This window comes from Bufo gargarizans, chromosome 2 (genome assembly GCF_014858855.1).
Source record: "Bufo gargarizans isolate SCDJY-AF-19 chromosome 2, ASM1485885v1, whole genome shotgun sequence".
In the NCBI taxonomy this organism is placed as follows: domain Eukaryota; kingdom Metazoa; phylum Chordata; class Amphibia; order Anura; family Bufonidae; genus Bufo; species Bufo gargarizans.
Genome location: NC_058081.1, coordinates 308,096,436 through 308,123,290, shown reverse-complemented (window position 1 = coordinate 308,123,290; position 26,855 = coordinate 308,096,436). Strand labels below are relative to the sequence as shown.

Below are 26,855 nucleotides of genomic sequence, written 5' to 3'. Positions count from 1 at the left end.
TAGACACCTCCTGAACATTTGAATATAGATCTTAGGGCTGGTGATGAGGGGAGGGAGAGGCAGAGATAGGTTTAATTTATAGTTTTTTTTTTTCCTTTCTGATTAAATTTTGTCTTCTGTGAGAAATATAGGTGGGGGTGGGCAATGCTTGTCAATAATTATCTCCTTTTTTGTGTATATATGTAAGAAATGTATTGAGTAATTAAAAAAGAGAAGAAGAAAAAGAATACTGGTATATGGTTTGTGAAAAAGAAAAATACAATATAAATAATTGCATTTGTCACTTTTGAGACAAATCGTTCAACAATAGACGTATTTTAAGCATGGCAGGCTTTTAAATAAACTTTTCTAGGAAACCTTCCACAATGGTTCCTCTCTAGCAATACACTGCGGGGGCAGCCCTGGTCCTTCAGTGTTCTGTGCAGATGTCAAGGCTGTCGTTCTACTGGAAAAGGAGCTGGGACAGTGAAATGGGGAGCTGTTGGATATGGTTCTCCAGACCAGAACCACTGTAGCAGGAAGTTCTAGGCTAAATACCATAGACCAACCTACTAACATTACCCAGCCTTTTTGCCAACTCTATGTGTAGGCCTAATAATATTCCTTCAAGCTATTTTTAACAGGCTAGACGCTAGAACATTTAACTGTTTTAGCACAAACTGCATTCATGGAAATGTTTTTAATACAGTAGTTATGACTTTAAACAGGTATTCCAGTTGTTTGAAGTTATGGATAGGGGATAACTATTAGATCGGTGGGGTCCTACCACTGGGACGACCACCGATCATGAGAACAGGTGCCCTGTACCCCCTGCAGCCGTCTGAAATGAACAGAGCGTCCGGTCGCTCTCTTCATTTCAAGAGGGTTCCAGGGGGCATAGGACACCCGTTCTTGTGATCGGTGAGGGTCCCAGCGGTAGGACCCCCCACAATCTAATAGTTATCCCCTATACTGTGGAATTCTTATGCTGTTAGAAATAAATGGAGAAACACAGATAATATGCCATTGCTTTAGTCAGTTTATTAGAAGCTTTAGTTATTAATTATGAAACATACTGAGCAAAAGCTATGAAAAAATTACAATAAATTTTCAGTGATAAATGTTGTATCCTCTAATCCACTGTGATGAGTCTTTGCAGCTATAGAAATCAATGAAATATGTAGACAATGTGCGATTGCATAAGTTTAGTTATTGATTATAAAATATACTGAGCAAAAGCTATGAGACGGCCACAATAGATCTTCAGTATTAAAGTTTGCATCCTTGAGTCCACTTTGCTAACTTTTTGCCCTTACAGTACTTTCTCCATGCAACCCTGTAAAAGAAATAGGTTTATTATTATTTTTCATTTCTCTTGATTATATAGCGCTGACATATTCTGCAGAGCTTTACAGACATTAACTTCACACTGTCCACAATGGGGATCATAATCTAAGGTCCCTATCAGTATGTCTTTGGAGTGTGGGAGGAAATTGGAGTACCTGGAGGAAACCCACACAAACACAGGGAAAACATACAAACTCAATGCAAAAGTACTGGACCACCATGTGGCCCAGTGTTTAATAAATTCGATATTAGGCATTTTTTGTGTGCATATTGGGATCTATTAACTTTATTGATTGATAGCGCTAAAAATAGGAAAAAAAAACTTTATTAGGGTGTCAGTTTAAAACATCAATATGAAATGGCTCTTATAATCATATTACTCTGGGTGTGGGGGGGTCTCCACAATATCCACTAATCCTACAATCCCGCCAAAACAGCATGGAGTGAAGTTTAGTAGTGTGGTTCTTGCGGTCCCCACCTCTCTGCGGGTAGGAATACACGGCGCAACAGGACCCCGTGTAGCTGAACTGCCAATACTAGTCAAGCTATGATCACCTGAACCTATACCTTTGCTCACTTGAATCAGCGGCAATATTAGCTTGCTACCTCTAACATAGTGCTGCCCTGTAATGAGTCCCTACTGCGTTCCCCTCAGCACATATTACAGGCTACATTAAAGACTCCTATCTAGCACTCTCCTCAACGCTTTTCACAGATGGCCAGTATTTCATCAGGAGCCAGCGCAGAAGTGAAACAAAGTAACAAATTGATAAGGTGCTGCATGCCTCTGATATGGTGCGTGTAGCTACACGTAGCCAGCGGCACTGTGACGGCCGTAGCACGGCCTCCGCATACCTCTTCTTGTGTACAGATAATCACACATATGTACAGAAACACACACATGTGTAAACAGATTTTGGATGACAAAACATGCTATAGAAGATTAGATAGCAATCCCACTGATGTCTTCAAAAAGGGGTTGGCACAGCTTTTTGGATAAGGCAGCAGCGCTTGATCAGTAAGGCTGAATATGCATTTATGCTACCACAATATCCGGTGCTACCATCCTTTTACAGTCTACCTAAGATCCACAAGGGGGTATCCCCTTGGAAAGGGAGACCAATTGTATCGGGGATGGCAGCCTGACAGAAAAGATCAGCATTTACGTGGACAGGATTTTAAGACCATTTGTAGTTAGCTTGCCGTCTTATGTAAGAGACTCAATGGACGTGTTAAGGCGCCTCAATGATGTATACTGTGAAGAGCATACGCTCTTAGTGGGCCTAGATGATGAGGCTCACTACAGCTCGATCCCGCATGGGAAAGGATGTGAGGCGGTAAGAGCGTTCCTGGCGAAAGAGGAACACATCTCTTGATGCATAATGAATTTGTGGCGGAGCTACTACAATTTATCCTGAGGCACAATATATTCTTCTTTGATCGTGACATCTACCACCAGCTCAGGGGGGTGGCGATAGGGAGCCCATGTGCCCCTACTTATGTCAACCTGTACCTGGGCTGGTGGGAGAAGGAGATTGTGTTTGGGGAAGTCATGGACTGGTGGACCTCATCCATTTTGTTATGGATGAGGTTCATTGATGATGTATTCATTGTTTGGAGAGGCACGAGCAGTGAATTCGAGGGGTTTGTTTCCTGGTTGAATGTGAATGATTTGGGGTTATATTTCACATATGAAATCAGTGATACCCATCTCACATTTCTGAACCTCTCCATCAGTATTAACCAGTTGAGAAAAATAGTCACCAAGATGTTCTGCAAATCCACAGCCACCAACTCCCTATTGCAATAGGATAGTGGACACCCAACCCTACTTAAACGGGGCATCCTCAAGGGCTAATATTTAAGGGCACGATGAAATTGTTCAGATTGGGAAGACTTTAAAGAGGACCTTTTAACCGATCCTGACATAAGTATACAGACATATAGAGCGGCGCCCGGGGATCTCACTGCACTTACTATTATCCCTAGGCGCCGCTCCGTTCTCCTGCTATGCCCTCCGGTATCTTGGGACCCTAACTTATAGTAGGCATAGATTTCAGTCACTAAGTTATAGTAGGCGGAGTCTGCCCTTGTTCTGCTGTAGCGCTGGCCAATCACATCGCAGAGCTCACAGCCTGGGAGGTTATTTTCTCCCAGGCTGTGAGCTCTGTGATGCAATTGGCCAGCGCTACAGCAGAACAAGGGCAGACTCCGCCTAATATAACTTAGTGACTGACAAGATACCGGAGGGCATACCGGGAGAACGGAGCGGCGCCCAGGGATAATAGTAAGTGCAGTGAGATCCCCGGGCGCCGCTCTCCATGTCTGTATACTTATTTCACAGTGTCAGGGTCGGTGAAAGGTCCTCTTTAAGGTGGCCGCAAATGACCTCCAAAGGAGGTTCATGCAAATAGGCTATCTTTTGTCTTCCCTTAAGAGAGCATACCAGCATGCGTCAGGCTGCAATAAGGATAGTTTGCTACATCCCAAGAAACGGGAGATTGGGAATGAGAAAATACGGATCATTGGGACATTTGACCTGGGACACAAAGAGGTATGTGAGATTCCTTGGGAATCCTGAAATCGGACCCGGATGTTGGAGACCTGGTGGGTGATTATCCTTTGATCACCTACAGGAGAGGTGTCAGTTTGAGGGACAGACTGGTCCATAGTGTGTTCAAGACCCCCACCAAAGGAAAACTGGCTCCCTAAAAAAAGTGCGGTTAGCTGTATTGCATGTAAAGATATAAAAAAAAGGCAATAAAGTAACCAGCTCTATGACGGGATGCAGCTAAAGTATTAGATCATTTATTAATTGCAAAACTGTAGGCATAGTGTACATAGCCACATGTATCTGTTAAAAGCAATATGTAGGCAAGACCAAGAGGGAGTTTAGGAGACGGATAGGGGAACACCTATCTAACATCAGTAAGCGGGATGATTCCCCGATTGCACAACACTTGCTTAAATATAATGCAGAAATGCATAATTGCATCAGCTTTCAGGGGATGGAGGACGTGAAGCCGCCCCCAAGAGGGGGGGACATTGATAACCTCCTGCTGCTAAAAGAGACAGAATGGACTTTAGGCTTCAGACCGGCAAACCTAATGGATTAAATCAGTTTATATCATATACTTATTTTATATAATAGTGGATCTGGGGCCATGTAATTAGGTGATTGGCGGGTACATACCCATCTCATAAGAGACCTCCTTATCTGAGTGACTTTTGGTTTATATAGTTCTGGGTCATGGGACATTTGCCTATGACCCTGATGTATTTAACTATGTTCATGCCATAACATTGGTGTATCCAACTCTGTATATGTCGTTACTTGATCCATGCTTTCATCTGTCATTGCGGGCTATGATTTACTTGCGCGCACAGTGATACCCTTTTATTGTTTATTTCATTTTTCTAAAGGGATGTAAAGATACCCAGCCATGTGATATAACATCCATCCATTGGCAGCGTGGTTGCTGTCAGCTAAGTAAATATATCTATTGATAAGTGGACCTAGTTGAGTAATGTACTATGTCTCCCAGGAGGACATATAGTAGCCGCCTTGAGATCACCAGATAATTATGTATCCTTTCTTACCTTCTGGGATTTTGTGATGAATGAACACAACGGGTGGAGGAGTACTTGGATATGCCTCCCCGTCCATTGCATGATCCGCTGTGAGGCTCCACCCAGAGGGAGTGGTTATCTGTACATAAGGAGAGGTATGTAGCCTGTAATATGTGCTGAGGGGAACGCAGTAGGGACTCATTACAGGGCAGCACTAGGTTAGAGGTAGCAAGCTAATATTGCCGCTGATTGAAGTGAGCAAAGGTATAGGATCGGGTGATCATAGCTTGACTAGTATTGGCAGTTCAGCTACACGGGGTCCTGGTGCGCCGTGTATCCCTACCCCCATAGAGGTGGGGACCGAAAGAACCACACTACTGAACAACACTCCATGCTGTTTTGGCGGGATTGTAGGATTAGTAGATATTGTGGAGGCCCCCCACCCCCCACACCTAGAGTAATATGATTATAAGAGGCAGATAGCCATTTCATATTGATGTTTTAAACTGAGACTAATAAAGTTTTTTGTTTTTCTATTTTAGCGCTATTAATCAATAAAGCTAATAGTTCTAAATACAGATAGGCGCAAACTTCTACACAATTTTCTAAGTTATTATTTCAAACTTCTAAATGAATGACATACCGCTATAATAATGATCGGGCGAGGGGGCATCTAGGATCTTTATTGGCCCTTAACATGGAGATTCAGCTCTGTTATAACGCTGTATACCCTTCACAGTTTTTCCTCTGTACAGCAGCACTCCAGCCACTGGACGTGTGGAGGACTGCAGCACAGTCCCATCTAGGTGAGCAGGGCCATGCTGCAGTACCCGGTAACAGCAGAATGAGTGCCACAGTGCAAGGAAAACTTAGAAGGGGAAGCAAAGTTCTGACCCCCTGATCATAAAAGCCATGTCACATCCAAGCGATATGACATCATTTTATGAAAAACTCTTGTAATTAGGGTAAGAATAGATAAGTGGGACACTAATGCAATAAGAGGATTGGTGTAGTTTCAAGGGTACTATTTGGTATCAAAGGGCACTGTGACAATATTTGGGAAATGATGGCACATTGAGGCACACAAGGTGTTTACTGAATGCTCTTCACTGTGATATTACAGCACTGTATGTGTATTTATAGGCTGTGTTGTACTGTGACGTCACAATAATGTAGGAGTATTTAGAGGTTACATTCTTCGGTGATATGCTGTGAAGATACGAGCTGTGCAGCACCTGAAACTACGGATACTGGAAGCCTGTGCTAGCGTTTCTCCGGTGGTGTTGCTATCAGTGTTTGAAGAGTGGGAGAAGAGGGTTGCATTGACAATCCAACACAATGGGCAGCACATTGAACACATTTTATAAGTGGTCAGAAACTTGTAAATAACTCATGAAAGAATAAAGTTACGTTAAAACCAAGCACACCATTGTTTTTTTTGTGAAATTCCCAATAAGTTTGATGTGTCACGTGACCCTCTTCCTATTGAAAAAACAAAAGTTGGATTCAAAATGTCTGACTTCAAAATGGCCGCCATGGTCATCACCCATCTTGAAAAGTTTCCCCCCTCACATATACTAATGTGCCACAAACAGGAAGTTAATATCACCAACCATTTCCATTTTATTAAGGTGTATCCATATAAATGGCCCACCCTGTATTATGATTTCACAATATATAGATACGCGTTTGTGTATCTATGCACTATTGTAGTTACTGTATTGTATTAGTATATATTCATAGGCTGTACACCATTATGATGGGGTCAAAATAATGCCTGACTGTAATGATATATAATGTGATGAAATGACAACACTGATACCAAGAAAAAAAAGCAATTTTTCCAATTTAGGCCTCACATTTACACAACCATATTTTTGGTCCACAGCTAATCAGCCTTTTTTGTGGATCAGATGCGGACCCGTTCAAAAAAGATACAAGTCCTATTCTTGCCTGTTTTTGTCTGTAAGCATTGTAACAATGGGTCCTCCAAAAAAACAGATGCAACACGGACAGCATCCGTATTTTGTGGATCTGCGTTTTGCGGACTACAAAATACATATTGTCATGTGAATGCACCCTTAAAAAAAAAGACCAACTGCATGTTTGAGACTTTTTCAATGGCATTTGTGCAAATATTTTTGCGCAAGTGCCGTTACTCTGTCGGCCTTGCCACTTTCCCAAAAAGGCGGCGTGACAAGGGCAGGGAGTGGGCAGGACTAGTGGCCCAGCCACATTTGTCATCACATTTAACATAGAAGAACACCGACATCTCTGTCAGACAGATTACAGTTCAGGCGCACGGAGTGCTGGATGCTGTGCCTAATTTATTAGGAGGCGTACACCTCATCATAAATCAGGCGGGCATTCTGCAGCCAGGGGTAGATTGGGAACTAAAAGTGGCTATGGAAAAAACATTTAAAAGTGGCCCCATGTTGTAGGTAGGTCCAAACTGACAGAAAGCGGGGCAGCATAATTAGGCAGGGCCAGCAATACCATAGTACAAAGCAATATACTGCCCTAGCTGAACCAAATACCACGGTGCAGCACAAAATACTGTGACCTGCCGCAAATTTGAATTCAGGAGACAGTCAGATCATTATGTACCCGGCTCACGGCCCTGAGGATGGCTTGGGTGGCCTGTAGAGTCTATGGCCAATCTGCCCCTGCCTGCAGCATTCTAGGCTATGAATAAATCTACCCCTTAGTGTTCAGTGATTTATACTCACCATGCATTCATGCCATTGGAATTACTCACAACACGCTTTGCACATTTTATAGCTTGACTTATATTGTCAGTTAACAGTGCTGTTAAATAGTAAAAAGAAAAGTTAGACTTTGCAAATCACATTATGACTTTGTTAAAAGCTGTAACATTTCCAAGCAAACTTTCCAGTTTTCATTAGCCTCTATCCTAACCTGCACTTCAAATTATTACCTACTATTGCCCATTATCCGTTTCCTGACATTATGTATTCAACTAAATGTATTGCAGTTGAGGGAACAATTTCTTCTGGAGTTCTTTTGTGAGAAATAGCAGAGACTATTGCTTAGATTTTTCTAGGATAGACTTTGTTCGCCCGCTGTGCCTCCCGTTCACTTTTCCTGCCTGGTATGTAAATTCATACCATCGGTACAGGGAGGAGGAGATGGCCCTGTTTCTCAATTGGCGTCTCCTGAGAGAAGGAGACACCCATTGAGAAACAGGACCATCTCCTCCTCCCTGTACCAATGGTATGAATTTTCATACCAGGTGGAAAAAGTGAACGGCAGGCACAGCGGGCAAGCAGAGCGGCGCATACAGAAAATAGCAAGCGCTGTAATATGCCATAAGTATGCCCCACAGAATGCACTAGTTATATTATAATGTCTGGCCCCGTGAAAGGTCCTCTTTAATTAGTTTTCTATTTTTGTTACCCGTCACTCATCTGGCATGAGTGGTCGTTTGGTAACTCTCTTGGCCGGAGCTTCTCAGAGTCCGGATTGGCAGTAGTATGGTGATAATTCATCGTTCTCACTGAGTAGGACTACTACTGTGTGGGACTACATAGAATACGCTTACAAGAGTGCCTCCATATGACTTATGTTCATGTCTGTATGACAGGATGGGAGAGCACCTGGCATTGAATTGCTCTGACACTGTAAAGGCATTATTTAGGCTGTGGCAACAGGGGCGATAACTGTTGTGCATGACTCATTACATCATAATATCATGTGCATGTGACACAGGAAAATGGAAGTCACCACAATCAGTGTAAAGAGAATTCATGGCACTCACTACTTCCATAAAATGTGCTATGACAGCTTTTCACATTGATTGTTGTCTGATTCTGCATTTTTCACAATGGTATTGCGGCACAACAAGTCTCAGCACATCAACCTGAAATGGCACCCTAACCCCCCAATGCTAATTTCTTAACCGAACCCCTTCCCTCCAGCCCTACTGTTAAAGACATACTTGGAAAACATTACATACAAAGCTATAAAACATACAGGGTAATACAGCACCACATATTGTGCCCACTATGCTTCCTAATAGTATACTGCAGAAACAGATAATCCCCCTTCCGCTGCCCCCCTCTTTCCCCCACCTGATGCTTCCTTAGGCAGTCGCCTCACCTCGGTGGTGCACCGCTGATTGTAGACCAGGCCCATTCACTGGAATGAGACTTAGCTACTCCTAGGTCATGTGATCAATGACTCTTTGGAGTGCCTTGACCTCTTCTAATGGGTAGTCAACCCGGGCTCTAGGAGTTGGAACCCCACATATCAGCTGAGGATAGGTCATCAATATTAAACTCCCTAGAGAGCTTTGTTACAATTCATTATTAATCCATTCATAACATATAGTAGAAATAATAAAGGAATAGCACAACACAGAGCCATAAGAATAGATGCTCCAGAATTTTTATTACATGGGGAATGCATGTACAGTAGTTACTAAAACAGACAGGTCAACTTTAAAGGGGTTCTGCACTTTAATTTAACTGATGATCTATCCTCTGGATAGATCATCAGCTTCTGATCGGCAGGGGTCCGACACCTGGGACCCCCGCCGATCAGCTGTATGAAAAGGCAGCGGAGCTCCAGCAGTGCTGCGGCCTTCTCACTGTTTACCGCCGGCCCACTGACGTCACCACTAGTATCAACTAGCGTGAGCGGGGCTAAGCTCTGTTCACTTGAATGGAGCTTAGCCCCGCCCACGCTAGTTGATACTAGTCGTGACGTCAGTGGTCCGGCGGTAAACAGTGAGAAGGCCGCAGCACTGCTGGAGCGCCACTGCCTTCTCAAACAGCTGATCAGCGAGGGTCCCGGGTGTCGGACCCCCGCCGATCAGAAGCTGATGATCTATCCAGAGGATAGATAATCAGTTAACTGAAAGTGCAGAACCCCTTTAAGGGCAGGAGCTTTTTCACACAGTGTATCAGAGAAATAAAATGGTGTCCCATGGGCCAGCTCATCCCGACACAGGTAGAGAGTAGTACAGGACATGTAGTATTACACTAGTACAGTAGAGAGGTGCTACTAGATACCGTATTAGTGCATGCACTTCAGTTTTATCAGTCAGATGCCTTTGCTCATTTGCTGTACTTGTGGCATTATATATTGAATATGGTTTCCAGATACAATGGTCCAGAAAAGACCCCTGTTTGATGAAAATAGAATAAGTTGTCTCACTTCAGTTTACTTACCTTTGCAGTTGATATTGCAAGCATTTTTACTTCCGGGGGTCTTGTTATCATTGCACCACCATCGACTATTCATTTGAAAAATGCCATAATCAGTGCTCTTGTCAGGTGGATTGTAGTTTGTGCTGGCTGTGTTGAAGCCACTCTCATAGTATGCGGTACAAATCCCTGTAGAGGGTTTAGTTCAAAGAGCAAAATGTTGATACGGCATTATTAATTTAACTATTAGCTACAGCGCTGAAAGAAAATTATATAAATTATTTAACCACTTTATACAAAAAATTATTGTCAACCCTAACAACCACATTCTTTTTCGTTTTGTTGCACTGGCCGGTAAATGAAGTGAACTTATTTTCACCTCTTGTCATATTGCACATATAATTGGTAAGGAGATAAAAAATCTCATATTTAGAGCTGTGCTGGGTCACAAGATGTCAGGTAAAGTATTTTTATTAATTTTTTTAAGTTAATTTTGTTTAAGATTTTTTTTCAAAGCAACTTCATTTTAGTTTTTACATATATACAGTACAGACCAAAAGTTTGGACACACCTTCTCATTCAAAGAGTTTTCTTTATTTTCATGACTGTGAAAATTGTAGATTCACACTGAAGGCATCAAAACTATAATTTAACACATGTGGAATTATATACATAACAAAAAAGTGTGAAACAACTGACAATATGTCATATTCTAGGTTCTTCAAAGTAGCCACCTTTTGCTTTGATTACTGCTTTGCACACTCTTGGCATTCTCTTGATGAGCTTCAAGAGGTAGTCACCTGAAATGGTCTTCACTTCACAGGTGTGCCCTGTCAGGTTTAATAAGTGGGATTTCTTGCCTTATAAATGGGGTTGGGACCATCAGTTGCATTGTGGAGAAGTCAGGTGGATACACAGCTGATAGTCCTACTGAATAGACTGTTAGAATTTGTATTATGGCAAGAAAAAAGCAGCTAAGTAAAGAAAAACGAGTGGCCATCATTACTTTAAGAATTGAAGGTCAGTCAGTCTGAAAAATTGGGAAAACTTTGAAAGTGTCCCCAAATGCAGTCACAAAAACCATCAAGCGCTACAAAGAAACTGGCTCACATGCGGACCGCCCCAGGAAAGGAAGACCAAGAGTCACCTCTGCTGCGGAGGATAAGTTCATCCGAGTCACCAGCCTCAGAAATTGCAGGTTAACAGCAGCTTAGATTAGAGACCAGGTCAATGCCACACAGAGTTCTAGCAGCAGACACATCTCTAGAACAACTGTTAAGAGGAGACTGTGTGAATCAGGCCTTCATGGTAGAATATATGCTAGGAAACAACTGCTAAGGACAGGCAACAAGCAGAAGAGACTTGTTTGGGCTAAAGAACATAAGGAATGGACATTAGACCAGTGGAAATCTGTGCTTTGGTCTAATGAGTCCAAATTTGAGATCTTTGGTTCCAACCACCGTGTCTTTGTGCGACGCAGAAATGGTGAACGGATGGACTCTACATGCCTGGTTCCCACCGTGAAGCATGGAGGAGGAGGTGTGATGGTGTGGGGGTGCTTTGCTGGTGACACTGTTGGGGATTTATTCAAAATTGAAGGCATACTGAACCAGCCTGGCTACAACAGCATCTTGCAGCGGCATGCTATTCCATCCGGTTTGTGTTTAGTTGGACCATCATTTATTTTTCAACAGGACAATGACCCCAAATGCACCGCCAGGCTGTGTAAAGGCTATTTGACCATGAAGGAGAGTGATGGGGTGCTGCGCCAGATGACCTGGCCTCCACAGTCACCGGACCTGAACCCAATCGAGATGGTTTGGGGTGAGCTGGACCGCAGAGTGAAGGCAAAAGGGCCAACAAGTGCTAAGCATCTCTGGGAACTCCTTCAAGACTGTTGTAAGACCATTTCAAGTGACTACCTCTTGAAGCTCATCAAGAGAATGCCAAGAGTGTGCGAAGCAGTAATCAAAGCAAAAGGTGGCTACTTTGAAGAACCTAGAATATGACATATTTTCAGTTGTTTCACACTTTTTTGTTATGTATATAATTCCACATGTGTTAATTCATAGTTTTGATGCCTTTAGTGTGAATCTACAATTTTCATAGTCATAAAAATAAAAAAAACTCTTTGAATGAGAAGGTGTGTCCAAACATTTGGTCTGTACTGTATATATACAGTCATGTGAAAAAATTAGGACACCCTTTGAAAGCATGTGGTTTTTTGTAACATTTTTAATAAAAGGTTATTTCATCTCCGTTTCAACAATACAGAGAGATTAAAGTAATCCAACTAAACAAAGAAAACTGAAGAAAAGTCTTTTCAAGATCTTCTGTAAATGTCATTCTACAAAAATGCCTATTCTAACTGAGGAAAAAGATAGGACACCCTCACATGTATTCCCTCTTAAATTGGCTCAGATCTCACACAGGTATATCACACCAGGTGCACATAATTAGTAGATCGTTACTCTGCATGTTGAATGAGGCTTGCCCTATTTAAACCTCAGACATTTAGTTTGGTGTGCTCCTGACTGTTGAAGTGAGAGTGAGCACCATGGTGAGAGCAAAAGAGCTGTCAGAGGACTTCAGAAAAAAGATTGTAGCAGCCTATGAGTCTGGGAAGGGATTTAAAAAGATCTCAAAAGATTTTGAAATCAGCCATTCCACTGTCCGGAAGATAGTCTACAAGTGGAGGGCTTTCAAAACAACTGCCAACATGCCCAGGACTGGTCGCCCCAGCAAGTTCACCCCAAGAGCAGACCGCAAGATGCTAAAAGAGGTCTCCAAAAACCCTAAAGTGTCATCTCGAGAACTACAGCAGGCTCTGGCTACTGTTGATGTAGAAGTACATGCCTCTACAATCAGAAAGAGACTGTACAAGTTTAACTTGCATGGGAGGTGTGCAAGGAGGAAACCTTTGCTTTCCAAGAGAAACATCGAGGCCAGACTGACATTTGCCAGAGATAAAGTTGACAAAGACCAGGACTTCTGGAATAATGTTCTTTGGACAGATGAGTCCAAAATTGAATTATTTGGACACAACAGCAGAGGACATGTTTGGCGTAAACCAAACACAGCATTCCAAGAAAAGAACCTCATACCAACTGTGAAGCATGGAGGTGGAAGTGTCATGGTTTGGGGCTGCTTTGCTGCAGCAGGACCTGGTCAGCTCACCATCATAGAATCCACGATGAATTCTACTGTGTATCAGAAGGTGCTTGAAGAACATGTGAGACCATCAGTTAGAAAATTAAAGCTGAAGCGGAACTGGACCATGCAACATGACAATGACCCAAAACATACTAGTAAATCAACCAAAGATTGGCTGAAAAAGAAGAAATGGAGAGTCCTGGAATGGCCAAGTCAAAGTCCAGATTTGAATCCCATTGAGATGCTGTGGGGTGACTTGAAAAGGGCTGTACGTGCAAGAAACCCCTCAAACATCTCACAGCTGAAAAAGTTCTGCATTGAGGAGTGGGGTAAAATTTCCTCAGACCGATGTCGAAGACTGGTAGATGGCTACAAGAACCGTCTTACTGCAGTTATTTCAGCCAAAGGAGGTAACACTCGCTATTAGGGGCAAGGGTGTCCTATCTTTTTCCTCAGTTAGAATAGGCATTTTTGTAGAATGACATTTACAGAAGATCTTGAAAAGACTTTTCTTCAGTTTTCTTTGTTTAGTTGGATTACTTTAATCTCTCTGTATTGTTGAAACGGAGATGAAATAACCTTTTATTAAAAATGTTACAAAAAACCACATGCTTTCAAAGGGTGTCCTAATTTTTTCACATGACTGTATATATATATATATATATATACACACACAAACATATATACGGTACAGTAGATGTAAATGAATTAAACCCACGTTCCTCCTCACTGTACAACAGTGAAAAGGATCTTGAATGGAGTGGTGGTCCCCCAGTCGCTGTGCCACTTTATTCAATGTCTATAGAAATGAATGGGAACCATGTTCTAGTGATTGGTGATACGATGATACGTTTATCACCTATTAACCCCTTTAAGCCAAATGCAAATAGGCAATAGTAAAATCGGCAGTGTTCTCGACATTGAACACAGACTAGTTTTTAAACACACTGCTCATGGGTGTCATCTGTGTGTGATCTGTTTTTCTCATAAACCCATTAACTTGAGTGATTGAGTCTTGTGGCAAAATCAGAGCAGGATGCTGCGATTTTCTCCTGGGGCAGGAGCATGATTCCCGCACTGCACACGCTTGTCTGAAACAGCCCTTAGGCTCTGTGCACATTATGTCAGAGCCCAAATTTTTGTTTACAATGGGACACTAAGGTGAACGTATGGCTATACAGTAGCATACAATGGAGGTATATGTAAGGAAATCCTTCCCACACATACAGCCAACCAAAAGCTCTGTGAATATTACACCAGAGCCCTACGTTTTTGTTTTAAAATGCGACCATAGGGGCAACATATCTCAATGTATTTCTAGACAGTGGCATACATTGGATATCAGAGGTATATATGTTAGGAAATCTTCTTGATGTATACTACCAACAAAAGTGTCAGGAGCAGGAGCAATATGCCTCTCAAGGAATCTGGAACCACACAAGGCATGCTACAAGCACAAGATCCAAGATATGTGATGGAAATGAGTGTGCCTTTGGAGAAGACCTTGCTGTGTTCGGTCTCTAAAGCTATGACATAGTTTCAGCCTATTATCCCTACATGATCTAACAGTGTAATAAAATAAACTAAATTAAAAACTCACACTTCGGTGCACCAATAGTGTACAACCAGTTAAACGTCTCAGCGGTGTACAGAATGCGGAGTTTACGCTTTTTCAATGGGGCTGCAGCGCACGGAGTAAGGGTAGGGGCATTGCTGCTCCTGCCTGTGCCCCCCGGAGGTTTACTAAATCCTTGCATAGCACATGGATACCTTGTACCCATGTGCTATGTCAGGATTAGCTGAGCGGAGCGGGCTCCTGCCTGTGCCTGCCTCGCTAAGAGTCCCGCATGTCATGTCAGTTTTTAGCTTTAGCGAAGCAGGCACAGGCAGGAGCCCGCTCCGCTCAGCTAATCCTGACATAGCACATGAGTACAAGGTATCCATGTGCTATGCAAGGATTTAGTAAACCTCTGGGGGGCCCAGGCAAGAGCAGCAATGTGTGCTCCTCCCCATACTCCATGTGCTGCGGCCCCCTTCATAAAGTGTACAGCCCATACTCCGGAGTCCGTACACAGCTGACTTGTACAGAAAAGTCGGTTTTAAGCGCACAAGGGAAAGTACGCTTTGGGGGGGGGGGGGGGGGGGAGTATCTCTATTAAAAATTCAAAATGCACCAGAGGATGAGGGCACAAAACTCTGGCGCCAGAGCCAACAGGTTTGGACCATCGGAGAGCAGCAGCAGCAGGAGCAAGGCATTTGATGCAGCACCCATGCCCCCCCTCCAAGTAGTGGAACTGTGATGGGCACAGGTTAAAATTCCACAATGCAAATATACTTACAATTTTCCAGACTGTAACCTCTGAAGCCGCCAAGTCCTCCCTTTTTCAGAACCCTAGCAAGTTCGCATCTTTCATACTTTTTTCCACTTGCAATTGCAAGTAGGAGCAGGAGTCCTCCCAAGATATGTATTTGCCACTTCATAGCTAAGCTTAGAGACTGAGGTATGCCAGTCAGATACAATGCCCTTTATATTGCAGGCGTTACACACAACTTCCTCATTCATGACCAAAGTAAACGCATATTACTCAAGAGAAACCAATAATTAATTTCAGTTCATCCAGTTCCTGTGTGAAATAGGATTTACCCATGCACCTACTTTTATTTTTTATTAATCCAATAGTGAAGTGATTTTTTTTGTATTTTGTTGAGAAATTCCCTGAATAATATGGCCCAATTATTTTTTCTATTAATTTTGCAATTATTAATATTATATTTATTAGTATTTTTTAATTTGATAACTGTTTAACAGTACAGTATTGGAATATCTATCCCAGTAGTATTACTACAGCACAGCCCTGAATTCCTTTAGCAGTTAGCATGAAACTAGTCATTGTATTCAATATTTATTCAGTAGTGTCATGGCATCTAAGTTAATAAAGGGCAGCTACACTTTTATAAAAGAAGAGCAGAAATGCTGCTCCGAGTGCTGTGCCTCTTTGGCTTTCATTGGCCTTGCTCAGCTTTCCTCCGCCCGCCGAGTGTATAGAGTATGGCCACCATATACTTTTTATGGATCCGTGCACCACACTCCCGAACAGCAAGCAAAGATGATGAAAGCCAAAGACGTACAGTACTCAGAGCCTCCATCTGCCTTCTTTGTTTTACAAAAGTTTAGATACCCTTTAAATTACTGGGATTACATTTTTTTTTACAAACATGCTAATTACAGCCACTCTATCATGTGTGATCACAAATGCAGAACTTCTTTGTCGCCAAAATCATCCTGATGTGCAGCATGATGCCTTCAAGGATCTTTCTCGAATAAGACTAGCAGGGCGGCTTTGTTCCAAAAATACTGCCACACATGGGTTGTGTGTGACATTGCATCTAGGCTCCATTACCATCCACTCTCTTTTATTTTTAAATCAAATCGTTTTTATTAAACCAATAAATGCAGAATATCACAAAAACAATACATTGCTTTTCCTTACTTTATCCACCTTGTGGAATCAGTATACAGCAGTGTTAATAGAAATACCAACACACATTAATATCAGATATCTGTATACAGCTGGTACACATGTAAAATCAAATATTGAGACAAATATTTGTATAAGACCTAACAAACCCAGACCGCCTCCCAACCTCCCCCCCCACCCTTCCCTAACCCCTCCCCACCCTACAAACTAGTCCTGAACCATCGAAGGCCTATATAACGACGTGAGTATGAGATAACCAGTCACTCCACAATTTATCAAATTTCTGAGGACACCCTCTCTTCACATACACCCCTTTTTCCAATATCAGCATGTCATGCACCTTCCGCTCAAACTCTTCCAGTGTAGGCGGACTTCCCTGGATCCACCTCATCGCCACCAACTTCCTGGCCACATACAACAACCTCCCCACTGCTACCTTAGCCGATTCAGTCCCTCCAATCTCAGACACATACCCCAATACACACACCTTGGGGTCATTTTGAATTTGCAAAGTCATTTTACTGTTAATCATATTCCTTACAGCATCCCAGTAATTACCAATTACTGGACAAGCCCACAGCATATGTAACAAATCCACACCATCTTCCATGCACTTTGGACGCTTGTCATCAATTCTTACTCCAACCTTTTTTAGGAACACCGGTGTTTTGTATACTCTATGTATGATAAATAGTTGGGACAATTTACCTTGTTCACTCAAGGACACCCTGGGGACTCCTTCCAGTATATCATCCCACTTATCCTTAGACATACCTCCCAAGTCAGCCTCCCATTTCTTCATTCTCAAGAGCGGAAACCCCTCTAAGAATTTATCAAGTAAAAGAGCGTACACCTGTGATATCAGCCCTCTTCCCCCCCCCCCCCCCCTGTCGGCAGAACAAGCTTATGAACCGTCTCCATTTGGGCTATCACACAACCTTTCCGCAGCGTGACTTCCAGAGCATGCCTCAATTGAAGATATTTATAAAACCATCCCCTAGGTATATTAAATTCCTGCTGCAGGTTCTGAAACGACTTACATACCTTACCCTCCATCAATTGGCCAATTCTCATCACTCCATGAGTTTCCCAGTTCCGAAGTCCTGACATGGCAAAAAATTCAGGCAATAGGTGATTATTTCTAATAGGGGAAAGCTCACTGACTCCACCTACACCTCTCAGCTGCTTCACCCTTGCCCAAACTTTTTTCATAAGTTCAATAAGAGGGAGTTTTTCCCTCCCAGCATGCATACCTGACCCTTCCAGAATACCCATGAGGTCACGACTGCCCAACCAATGCTGCAATATCTGCCCTGTCATATCCGGCACTTGGAAGCTAATCCAACCCTTGAAATGCTGACATTGGGAAGCTAAAAAGTAAATCCATGCATTAGGAACAGCCAGGCCGCCTTCAGACTTAGGGTACTGCAATGTCTCTAGTTTAATCCTAGCCTGACCATACTTCCAAGTAAGATCCCTGAATATAGAGTGAATTTTCTTAAATCTGTCCAGGGGTATCCACACGGGAGCATTGTTCAGTACATAGAGCAACTGGGGCATCATAACCATTTTTAAAAGGTTCACTCTACCCACCACCGAAAGAAAGAGCCTACACCATGACCTCACCTTTAGCCTAAAAGCAGCCAGCAACGGAGACAAATTAAGGTCCTCAAAATCCGACAGTCTAGGTGTTATATACAGTCCCAAGTATTTAAATTTATCCACCCAAGGAACCAAACTATCTACATGTCTACCCGTCAGGGCCTGCCCATCAATTGGCATCAAAGAGGACTTTTGTCAATTTATCCGAAGCCCAGAGAAGCCACCAAATCTGTCAATCAAAGCCATGGCCGCATCCAGGGATGCACCAGTATCGCCCAAAAAAAGCAGAGTGTCATCCGCGTACATAGCCACTTTATTGTGCAGCCCACCGTATCTAAACCCCTCTATATTTGTTGATAAGCGGATATAAGCCGCAAGCGGCTCTATTGCAAGAGCAAACAATAAGGGCGACAATGGGCATCCCTGTCTGGTGCCCCTGGCCAGGGCGAAACAGTCTGACAACCCTCCATTAGCTCTGATTCTCGCCTTGGGGCTAGAGTATAGGACCTTCACCCACTGAACAAACCGCGGTCCAAATCCCATGATTCTCAAGACCCCCCACAAGTAGCTCCACTCCACACTATTGAACGCCTTGGCGGCGTCAAGAGCGAGCAAGGCCCTGTCTCCACAATTATCCGCAGGAATATTTAAGCTAGCATATAGCCTACGAAGATTAATAGCCGTCGACTTCCCAGGCATAAAACCCGTCTGGTCCGGGTGCACGATAGTCAGAATCACCCTGGACAGCCTGTTCGCCAACACCTTCGCCAGGAGCTTAACATCAGCTGTGAGAAGCGAAATTGGTCTGTAAGAATCCGGCATTTTAGGATCCTTCCCAGGTTTAGGTAGAACCACAATTATAGCTTCCTGCATTGAACGTGGTAGCGAACCTGCCTCCAATGAGTGCCCAAGCACCTTAAGTAATTCCGGAAGTAATATCCCCTGCAGCTTTTTATATACCTCTACAGGTAGGCCATCTGCTCCAGGCGCCTTACCATTCGCCATACCCCCAAGCGCAGCTTCCAGCTCCTCAAGAGCAATCGGCTCCTCCAGCCGTTCTCTATCCTCCTCCGACAGCCCCTTTAACTGTGCCCCCACCAGGAAGTCATTCAGCGCCTCCTCAGAACTAGAGCCGGTGGAAGCGTATAGAGATATATAAAAACGTTTTAAAATATCTAATATTCCTTTTGTGTCCTGACTACTATTCCCCATGTCATCTCTCAGTTCCTGAATACAAGAGGAGCCTCTCTGGGCCTGTGAAACCACCGACAACAGATGCCCCACCTTTTCACCCTCTTCAAAGGATCTCTGACGATAAAAACTGCTCTTTCTTTCTGCGGCCTGCACTAAATGACACCTCAGCTGCTCCTGAGCTACCGCCAGCGCCTCACTATTACCCAGGGTGGGGAGTCTACCAAACTCTCTCTCAGCCTCAGCCACTAATACATGTGCCTTAACATCCGCTTCCCTAGACCTAGATTTATGCTTGCTAATTTCTTTCATCAAGACTCCCCTCAGGAATGCTTTCATGGCATCCCAGACCCCCGATATCAAAGCCGTCCCAGTATTGATAGCAAAAAATTCCCTAAGCTCCAGAGAAATCCCAGATAAGTCCCCCAACACATTCAGCCAATGCGAGTTACACTTCCACAGCCTAGGTCCCTGTCTGAGCACCCCCAGGCACAAGTCAATCTGCACCAGAGAATGGTCAGACAACGACCGAGGATGATAGACAACATCCCCCACCAGTGGCAGCATGATATCATTAACAAGGGCCAAATCAATAGGTGATAGCGAGTGATGCGTGGCTGATCTGCATGAGAATTCACGCTTATCAGGGTTACGCAATCTCCATACATCATGTACTCCTATTTCACACATAATATTCCTGAGGGCCACGCTCCCCGGTGATCCACCAGCTCCTTCCACCCTACATCTATCCAGGGAGTCATTCAGCGTGCAATTGAAGTCCCCAACCAGTAGCCACGGCAACCCAGGGAAGTCCACCACAAAGTCCATAATCTCTCTCATCAATGGGGATGCAAATGGCGGGGGCACATACACAGACACCAGCACCACCTGTATTCCATCCACCTTACACACAACACACACATACCTACCATCAGCATCCACACAGTCCCGCATATGCTCATACCTAATGCTACTGTGCACAATCATGCTCACACCTCTAGAGTGAGAGGAATGAGTTGAATGTAGCGCATAGGACACCCAATTTTTACTCATCCAATGTAGATTATCTCCAATCAGATGCGTTTCCTGGAGACAACATATAGCCGGCTGAAACCGCCCTAAGTACTGAAGAATGCATCTGCCATTCCTCTCACATTCCAACTTAAAACTCTAATCCCCTGTGACATGATAGAACTTTAAACCATACTTGAATCTCACATCCCACTCATATTTCTTCTGCTCATAGTTTAAGACCTTAACCCTTCCCCCCAACTGTCCCCCTACCCTCCCACCCCCCTCCCTCCCTCTCATAATCAGATTGCTGTAACTGGTGATCACTATCCCTTTGACATCAACCTCACACTTTAAAACAGGGCAATCCGAGAGCGCCTTGTCCCCCAACATATAGTAATCATAACAGATTATAACACAACTCCTCAAGTAGAGAATCCTCCCCACATCTGAGAAAAACATTTTCTCCCCTCTCATCCACCTACTCCCTCCACAGGATCTACCTATTGGTAGCATTGCATAATACACTCCTTAACTGGTGCAACATTAAAAACAACCCCAGAGTGCAAATGCGTATATCAAGTAAACATAAGAACCATATCTTTGCCTCCTTCAAGTGTCCAGGGCCCCACTTCTCAATTGTCGCTCGTGGACGTCCAGCCACTGCGCGGCCTCTTCCGGATCCTCAAAAAATCTGGTGGATCCCAGGGCCACCACACGCAGTTTAGCAGGAAACAACATAGCGTACTGGACTTGTAATCCTCTCAGCCTTTTCTTTATGTCCAGAAACCTACTTCTCCCCTGCTGCACTTCGTTGGAATAATCCGGGAATATGGACACTTTAACCCCATTCAGGACCATCTCCTCATTGTCCCTTGATTGCCGCAGGATAGTGTCCCGGTCTTTAAAATGCAGGATCTTCACCAGTATAGGACGGGGAGGCCTGCCCGGCGGGAGCGGCCGCATGGGGACTCTGTGCGCCCGCTCCACCGCATACAGGGAAGATAAACCTTTTTCTTTAAATAGCTGACGCAACCAGTTTTCCACAAACTCAGTGGCATTATCCCCCTCCGTTTTTTCTGGCATTCCCACAATCCGCAGGTTATTCCTTCTGGACCTGTTCTCCAAATCATCTGTTTTGGCATATAAAGCAGCTATGTCTTTAGCAGTCGTTTTCGCCGCCATTTGCAAAGGCTGAATATCATCCTCTATGGTGGACACCCTCTTCTCCAACTCAGAGGTGCGCTCAGAAATCTTGTGTAGGTCGTGCCTAATTATAGACACATCCGACCTCAGGCTGCCAACTTGCACTGTAAGCACCTTCAGGGTGCTGTTACAGCTGGCCACAGCAGCCATGATATCTTTTAAAGTAGGTTCCTCATTGGCCACAGCTTTAGGGCCTACCGCGCTTTTAGCTGGAAGTGCAGCAGTCAATGGCGGCCAGTCCACCGCATCCAGGGCCTCTCCATCAACGGATCCATCCTCCTGTTCAGAGGAGGTATGTGCGTCTGCCTCCTTTCCCTCGGCTCCCTCGCCCCCACCACTGTCAGTGCGAGCGAACCTGCTCAGCTTTGCGGCCGCACTCTGGCTCAGTTTCGGCTGTAAGGCCGGTCCCTCTTCTTCCTCGGCGCCATGCTGGCTCACCTCGGGCATGTCGGATCGCGGCCCCTTGCTGGACTTCCTCGGCATGTCGTTGTACACAGATTCGTCGCCGCACCCTCCGGTCACCTCTCACCCACCAGGTAAGGTAAAAACAGCGATTCAGGGGTTGCTACCACACTATTACTCAGGATGTTGGCAGGAGCTAAGAGCGGTGCGACTTACTCCATGCGCTCTGAGGCCACACCCCCCCACCATCCACTCTCTTTTGACAAGTGGTGTTGCTTTTGGAGATGTGACTTATCTCTGCAGGCCCCACACCTGGTGCCCCTCTGATCACAAGGCATGGAGTGAATGCAGCTGAAGGCTGCTGATCAATTTGAAGTCTATGGGACTGAGAGAGATAGCCAAGTAAAATGCACAGATGTCTTCATTAGTCCTATACATTTTGAAGAAAGTGGCACTGGAAATGCTCAGAGAGGCATACAGATATGGTACTACTCTGCTATCAGAGCCGATACTGTATTTATAGCAACACTGGTCATTACTGCAGTAAAATGTCCTACATGCTGCTCCTGTGTGAGAGAGAGGAGCAGGATTTTGTCTCCTGTATATGTGCTGTGTATGAGAGACATTACAGCACCTAGTCTTAACCCCTTCTGCAGCTAAGCCCAGATAAAACTGACCGAGATGGAGACTGCAGAGGGGAAAACCACAGATACAGGTAACATTGTGGTCAGAAATATTATTCTCGTTAATACTTTAAAGTTCATACAATTTTGCACTGTAGAGCGCCTTTTGGTTGCTTCAGATGGGAGACATTAGTAGCTACATTGGTAGTGTGGCCAAGTGAAGCTTGCTCATTGGTTTGTACACAGGTCAAAGGGATTGCTTTATACTATGTGTTTATTTAACCCCTTAATGACCGGGCCATTTTGCCTCTTTCATGACCAGACTGATTTTTACAAATCTAACTTGTGTCACTTTATGTGGTAATAACTATGGAATGCTTTCTCTTATTCAGGCCATTCTCAGATTGTTTTCTTGTGACACATTGTACTTCAGGTTAGTGGTAAATATGAGTAACAATATGTTTTACCTTTATTTATAATAAAAAAAATCCAAAATGTACAGAGAATCTGGAAAACTTTGTAATTTTCGAAATTTGAATTTTTCTGCTTTTAAGGCAGATAGTGATACCTCACAAAATAGTTATTACTTTACATTTCCAATATGTCTACTTTATGTTGGCATCATTTTGAAAATGTCATTTTAATTCTTTAAGACATTAGAAGGCTTAGAATTTTAGAAGCAATTCCTATATTTTTTAGGTACATTTCCAAAACCCACTTTTTTAAGGACCAGTTCAGGTATGAAGTCACTTTGTGGGCCTTACATAGTAGAAACCACCCAAAAATGACCCCATTTTAGAAACTACACGCCTCAAGTTATTCAAAAATGAATTAGTAAACTTTGTTAACCCTATAGGTGTTCCACAAGAATTAAAGGAAAATGGAGATAAAATTTCAAAATTTTTGGCAGATGTTCCATTTTAGTCAATTTTGTCCTGTAACACAGCAAGGGTTAACAGCCAAACTGAACTCAATATCTATTACCCTGATTCTGCAGTGTACAGAAACACCCCATATGTGGTTGCCGACTGCTTTGCTTAGAACAGATGGAGCACGATATGGCTTCTGGAGGGCAGATTTCACTGGAATAATTTTCAGGTGCCATGTCTCAATTGAGAACACCCTGAAAACAGGGGAAACCCCCAAGAAGTGACCCCATTTTGAAAACTACACCCCCAAGGGATTTTTCAAGGCGTGTAGCAAGCACTTTGACCCAACAAGCGATTAATAGAATTTAGAAATATTTGGCTGTGAAAATGAAAAATTTCTTTTTTTACAAGAAAATGTCGCTTTAGACCCACATTATTCATTTTCACAAGGGGTAAAAGAGTAAATTACCCCCACAATTTGTTACCCATTTTCTTCTGAATATGGCAACACTTTACACATGTGGTCGTGAACTGCTGTATGGGCACACTGTAAAGTTCAGTGTACTGATAAGCAACAGCTTATGTATTCGGTATCCTACAAATTATATATATATATATATATATATATATATATATATATATGTATATATATACTGTGTATTCCTGCGTATAAGACTACTTTTTAACACATGAAAATCTTCTCAAAAGTCGGGGGTTGTCTTATACGCCGGGTGTCGTCTCATATGCCGGTATACAGCGTTCTGAAACTTACTTCCTAGCAAGACTGGAGAAGCTGTCCTTCTCCAGCTTCAGGGACAGGTGCCCTCTAGCTGAGCCACCGTGTGCTGCATCCCGGCCAGCCGCTCCTGAAGCAGCCCCCTCTTCCTGCTCTCAGTGGTGTTCTCATGCCGGCAGTATCACATTGCGTACTACCGCTCAGATCGTTTTGAAGACAGGGAGGGCTGGGCAGGGATAGCTGACCCACCCAATCCAAGCAGGCTTTGTATGCAGTGTGCACAGAAAATACCGGTACATCGCTTGCTGTGATTGGCTGGTTGTTGTATACTGGGTTGGATTGGCGATTCTGAGGGAAGGCAGGGGGGGAGCAGGAGCATATGCACTTCAGCCAATTCTAATGTTGGCGGATCTCTAATGAAGTTTGGTGTGCATCTTATCTGTGGTGAAAAAACAGAGTCTATCTGGGGAGCAGATACATGTGGTGGTGAATACAGTACAACACCAGTATCTGTACCTGTACATACAGTACAGCACCAGTATCTGCATCGGTTCATACAGTATAGCGCCAGTACATACAGTACAGTATACAAATGGCTAACAGTCAAGACCCCATCATGGCTCTACCAGCAAGAAGAAAGAAATATGAAGCCAGTTTCAAACTTAAAGTTGTAAACTTTGCCATGGAACATAATAACTGTGCTGCTGCAAGACAATATGGAGTAACAGAAAAGATGGTTTGCGACTGGAATGCAAATTAAAAGCATTAAAGAGTATGCCAAGGGGTAAGTGTGCATTAAGGAGAGGCACCCCACATTGGCCAGAACTCGAAAAACATGTAGCAGACATGGTGAATGAGCATCGCACGTAGTGACACAAAATTAAATACGTTTGTTTGCACTTCAGTGGGCCAAATCTAACCCAGATCACAGCAACAGATTTAAGGCCACTGCATCCTGGTGTTCTAGATTCTTGGAAAGGCATAGTATGGTACTGAGGCAAAAGACGAAAATTGCACAACAATTACCTGCAGATCTTGATGCCAAAGTAAATGTTGTTGGAGGGGTAGTCTTATACGGCGAGTATAGCCCAAACCCTATATTTCAACTGGAAAAGTTGGGGGTCGTCTTATACGCCCAGTTGTCTTATACGCCGGAAAATACGGTATATATATATTAAAATCCAAAAAGCAGGCAGCACTCCAAGGCAAAGGTAAAAAAAAAAGCAAGACTTTATTCACCCATGTGACAAGGCAACGTTTCAGCTCAGTATGAGCCTTTCTCAAGCAAAATTACAAAACCAAGTGAGCAGTATATATAGGGTGAAAAACATGTGACACACGATTGGATCAACCTGTGTTTAATTATACAAATGAGATAAATCACTCCCAAAATAAAAATCCAGACCTTGCTCATACATATAAGCACATACATAGTGGTAATACATGCAGTAAAAATAAAATGTATTTTTACAATTTATATAAAACAATAAATATCCAATAGATGTATACATTGCTGTGTAAAGTGCATCAGTGCAAATAAACATGATTAGGTATCATAAAGTGTCAAATGTGATCAATAAAAACAAGGAAGGGGGAAGGATCAGGGATACAATATAGACCTGCTGATCAGATGGGATGCGGCCTCATGTAAACAAAACCATCGTTCCCGCCGTACCTGTGATTGCATCACGCATGCCCAGAATCGCATGTATGACAACCGGAGTTATCCAATCTTAGTGCGCCCACCGTGCATGTGCCATAGTGTATTTTTCATTCCAGTGGCCATATTGGAAGAGGGCTACGGGTAACATGTCTCCCAGCGCGCATGTCGGTCATCAACACACCCAATAGCCCCACAGAACATCCAGGCTGAGCCACCATGCATATCCAAAGGACTACATGGACATAATGGTAAAAGAGCACACCGCCAGGTGTGGTCCATTCACCACCCGAGAAAAAAGGGGCAGAGCCGCTACATCCCGGACGTCCAGTCCCATAGCACCCCAGAGGGTTCTCCTCAAATTAATCATACTATGACATATATCAACTCATCATAAGATTGTACTAATATATTCATAACGCAACTTGGGCATGCTATACAGTAAACAAATAATACATAACTAAAGGGAGTCACATTCACTATCTGTCAGCATAAAACACCGATCATTCACGATCTCCATCCCTCTTCCATAGTTCATCTAGGGAAAGAAAGAAAAAGAGTATGAGTATAGCCAATAAATAAAAATCATGTTAAAAACATATACTCATCTTAGTATTACTACCTATATCACCAGTGGGCATGTTGACCAAATGCCAGGAGAAAAGGGCAGGCCACACAATCCCTATACCCTTGTGATCCTAAAATCCACATTGAGGCCATTAGGCCTAAGGCCGTTTAGTTTATAAATCCATTGTAACTCTTTTCTCTGGAGGAGATAAATCCTATTGCCCCCTCTTCTGGGCATTGGGCATGGGCATGATCCACTATCCAGCATCTGATGGTGGATCGGCCTGGATGT

At 43.5% G+C, this 26,855-nt stretch overlaps 1 protein-coding gene across 1 annotated transcript; it reads right to left on the bottom strand.

The window, feature by feature from the left end:
* Positions 1-1,000: 1,000 nt before the first annotated feature.
* LOC122925822 (lysozyme C-like) lies at positions 1,001-15,733 on the bottom strand. The gene is made up of 4 exons (XM_044277178.1): positions 15,557-15,733; positions 10,089-10,253; positions 7,626-7,704; positions 1,001-1,315 (listed from the first exon to the last, which is right to left on the bottom strand). Exons 1-4 carry the CDS (start codon positions 15,696-15,698, stop codon positions 1,249-1,251), a joined length of 453 nt encoding a protein of 150 aa, XP_044133113.1. The 5' UTR covers positions 15,699-15,733; the 3' UTR covers positions 1,001-1,248.
* Between the last annotated feature and the right edge of the window lie 11,122 nt (positions 15,734-26,855).

Coding starts and splice junctions, on each gene's coding strand:
- LOC122925822 (XM_044277178.1), bottom strand. CDS start 15,698: ATGAAGTGGCAAATACATATCTTGGGAGGACTCCTGCTCCTACTTGCA. Junction 7,705..10,088: donor TTGCAATATCAACTGCAAAG/GTAAGTAAACTG, acceptor ACTATTTAACAG/CACTGTTAACTGACAATATA. Junction 1,316..7,625: donor TCCAATGGCATGAATGCATG/GTGAGTATAAAT, acceptor TTTCTTTTACAG/GGTTGCATGGAGAAAGTACT.